Source organism: Hydra vulgaris, chromosome 09, assembly GCF_038396675.1.
Source record: "Hydra vulgaris chromosome 09, alternate assembly HydraT2T_AEP".
NCBI classification, from domain to species: Eukaryota; Metazoa; Cnidaria; class Hydrozoa; order Anthoathecata; family Hydridae; genus Hydra; species Hydra vulgaris.
In genome coordinates this window covers 62,514,462-62,517,181 of record NC_088928.1, presented here as the reverse complement: position 1 = coordinate 62,517,181, position 2,720 = coordinate 62,514,462, and the positions used below count along the sequence as shown (strand labels likewise).

Here is a 2,720-nt window from a genome sequence, read left to right as displayed (position 1 = left end):
ATGTACCAACAAACGTCGATATGTTGTCATAAACTGTTTTGCTGATGGATTGTTATTGAAACCACCTTGACTTCTAACAGCACTAAAGAACATTTCAATATGATCTTGACTCAGTTTGTATGTCAACAAGAATTTAAATTGGCTTTCTGGAGTTAAAATCAAGTATCGGCTAAGTTGAATTACTGATTGGAGGCTAAACATAAATCCAATGAAGCCAGTTTTTCGGTTTGTTTTATAAATTAAGTTATCAGCAATGTCTGTCAAAGTGGACAAGTACTGACATACCATATTGACAAAATTTGTACAGTGTTCCAAATTGCTTAAAGAGATAGGAGCTTTATAATTTTTACCAATAAAATTCCGACTGTTTAATAAATCAAAACTTTTGTCTATAAGCTGAATAAAATTGATAGTTGGTCCACAATCTTGAAACTCTTTTAATTTTAACTTGTTTGCACAAAAATCAAGAGCATCTGCAACACTTTGACTTAAGGTTTGTGCTGCCAATTTCACTTTCATTTTTTGTTGTTTCCATTCAATATGGTGTTTTTTCAGTTTATTAGCAGCATGAATTCCTTCTTTTGATTGAAGCTCATACAATAGTTCAATGAAAGCATAATTAATAATACCATTGTTATTGTCTTTTAGCAATTTCTTTTCACCAAAGCAATTTCTGACTAATTTTAACATATGGCAAGCATCAAGAATTAAAAATACTGGTTCTTCACTTACTGGATGTTTAAAGTACGGTTTCAGATTTTTTATATCACTATAGTCAGCACCAAGAATTTTTATCATAGATAAATTTGCAGCTGTACCATCAAAAGTTAAAGAAATAACTTGAACTCCAGTTTCATGAACTTTAATGAGACATTCAGAAATAATGTTTGCTTTCTATTTTGAATTAAGTCCATCTGTTAAGAAATAAGCTATTGGGATTTTCCAATGTCCATTAACAGCAACCAACAATTAAACAAAAGCTTCTTTAGCAACACCAACACTGTCATCGTTAAATCCTGTTCCATAATTAACAAAGCCATAGGATGTATGCCCATCCCAATCAATTTGCTTTCGAATTGACATTTCGTCCATCATCAAACTGCATACAATTTTTTTGGTAGATTCATTATTTTTCAATTTTAAAATTTGGAATGCTTCATGAGTAAAGCCTGGCTGTCCATTAATACTACTATACCATTTTCTCAAAGTGTCTGGGTGAGGAAGACAAGTATTGAAGGACTGTCTGACATAATCATATGCTTTTGCTGAATAAAAATGCAAGTTAATGCAAAAGTTCGCAATGATGGAGAGTATTTTAATTTGCTTTTGGATTTCAGTTCTCTTTGAATTAAATCTTTAACACCAGGATTAAGACGATTTAAAGTTGCTGTGGCTTCATCACTAATTAAACGTTTTTCTTGTAATTCATTTATCACATTTTGAAGTTTTGCAACTTTTTTTTTGAGTCTGCGCTTTTGTTGCATTACATATCTGATACGTTTTTTCTGTAATTTATAAACATTTAATACAAATGACAACTTCTTGTTGACAGTTTGCAAATTGTCTGAATCAGTCTCCATGCAATCTTCTACACTCATTTTTTTATTTGTACTAATCACCTTTTCTTCATAAGTATTCTCAAAAACTGTGTCATTTTTTTCTTTCTTTATCTGTTCTTTCAGCATTCTTTCTGTTGGTGCTTTTCGAATTTTACTAGTGGTTGTTCTAAAATGTTTTGGAAAATCAAAAATTGTTGGTATTGCATCAGGTTTCAGATATTTTCTCAAACAGTAACCTGATGTTTTGCTTTCGTCAAAGCAATTTTTAGAAAAATGATCTGAACAAATAAAACTAGCGGAAGAGGGGACAAAATTCTTTCGTTTTGTTGCAAGAATCCATGCTGCTCTTTTATCTGGATTCACTGGAAATCTATTTAAAAATGGATAGCTAGGATTCATTATGCATACAGTGTTTGTCTTTTAAAATCAATATATTAAATTTCCATTGAATCTTTAAAATCAAAACATTTAATTTATATAGATACTAAATTCTTACCTATGAAAACTTCTGGAAACCCCTTTAGCAGATCTAGCTGTACACCCAAAAGCACTGCACGAATTAACCATTTTAAAACAAGTACTAAATCTTTAAATATATTGTACATAAATATATATGTATATTATAGATAAATATATTATACATAAATATAGATGTATAATTTTATATTCAATATTAGTCTCTTAAAACTCCATATAAATCTTGCATTATACAACCATATACAAGTTAGTTAGGTAATTCATGACATATTATTTTAATAAAACTTTTATTTGCATTGCAGTATTAAACTAATAGTATTATACTAATATTGAGTATTTGAAAAGCTTTTTCTTTTTTTTTGTTGTAGATTTTTAAAATCTTATAACTAAGATTCATTTTATTTAGATCATCTGTAATTAAAATATATATAAACCATAAATGAATTTAAAATTTCTTCGAAGTTATTGTTTTTATGCAATACAAAATATAACTTGAAATTAAATTGTAAACATTGTTCAATATATACGCTGATTAAACTATATTTTTCTGCCTCACTCTACGTCATAAAGGTAAAGTTTGCCCGGCTTCAATTATTTCTGCCTATGCCGTATCCAGTAATTTATATATCTATGGTTAAAACATAAAGCTTTCAAAAATAAATCGTAAATATTTGATTGAGTTTT

The 2,720-nt window shown here is 28.7% G+C and overlaps 1 protein-coding gene across 1 annotated transcript; it reads right to left on the bottom strand.

Moving 5' to 3' along the window:
* Positions 1 to 1,202: 1,202 nt before the first annotated feature.
* On the bottom strand, positions 1,203 to 2,234 carry LOC136085635 (THAP domain-containing protein 1-like). Its single transcript, XM_065806960.1, has 2 exons — positions 2,056 to 2,234; positions 1,203 to 1,929 (listed from the first exon to the last, which is right to left on the bottom strand). Exons 1-2 carry the CDS (start codon positions 2,124 to 2,126, stop codon positions 1,203 to 1,205), a joined length of 798 nt encoding a protein of 265 aa, XP_065663032.1. The 5' UTR covers positions 2,127 to 2,234.
* Positions 2,235 to 2,720: the final 486 nt, after the last annotated feature.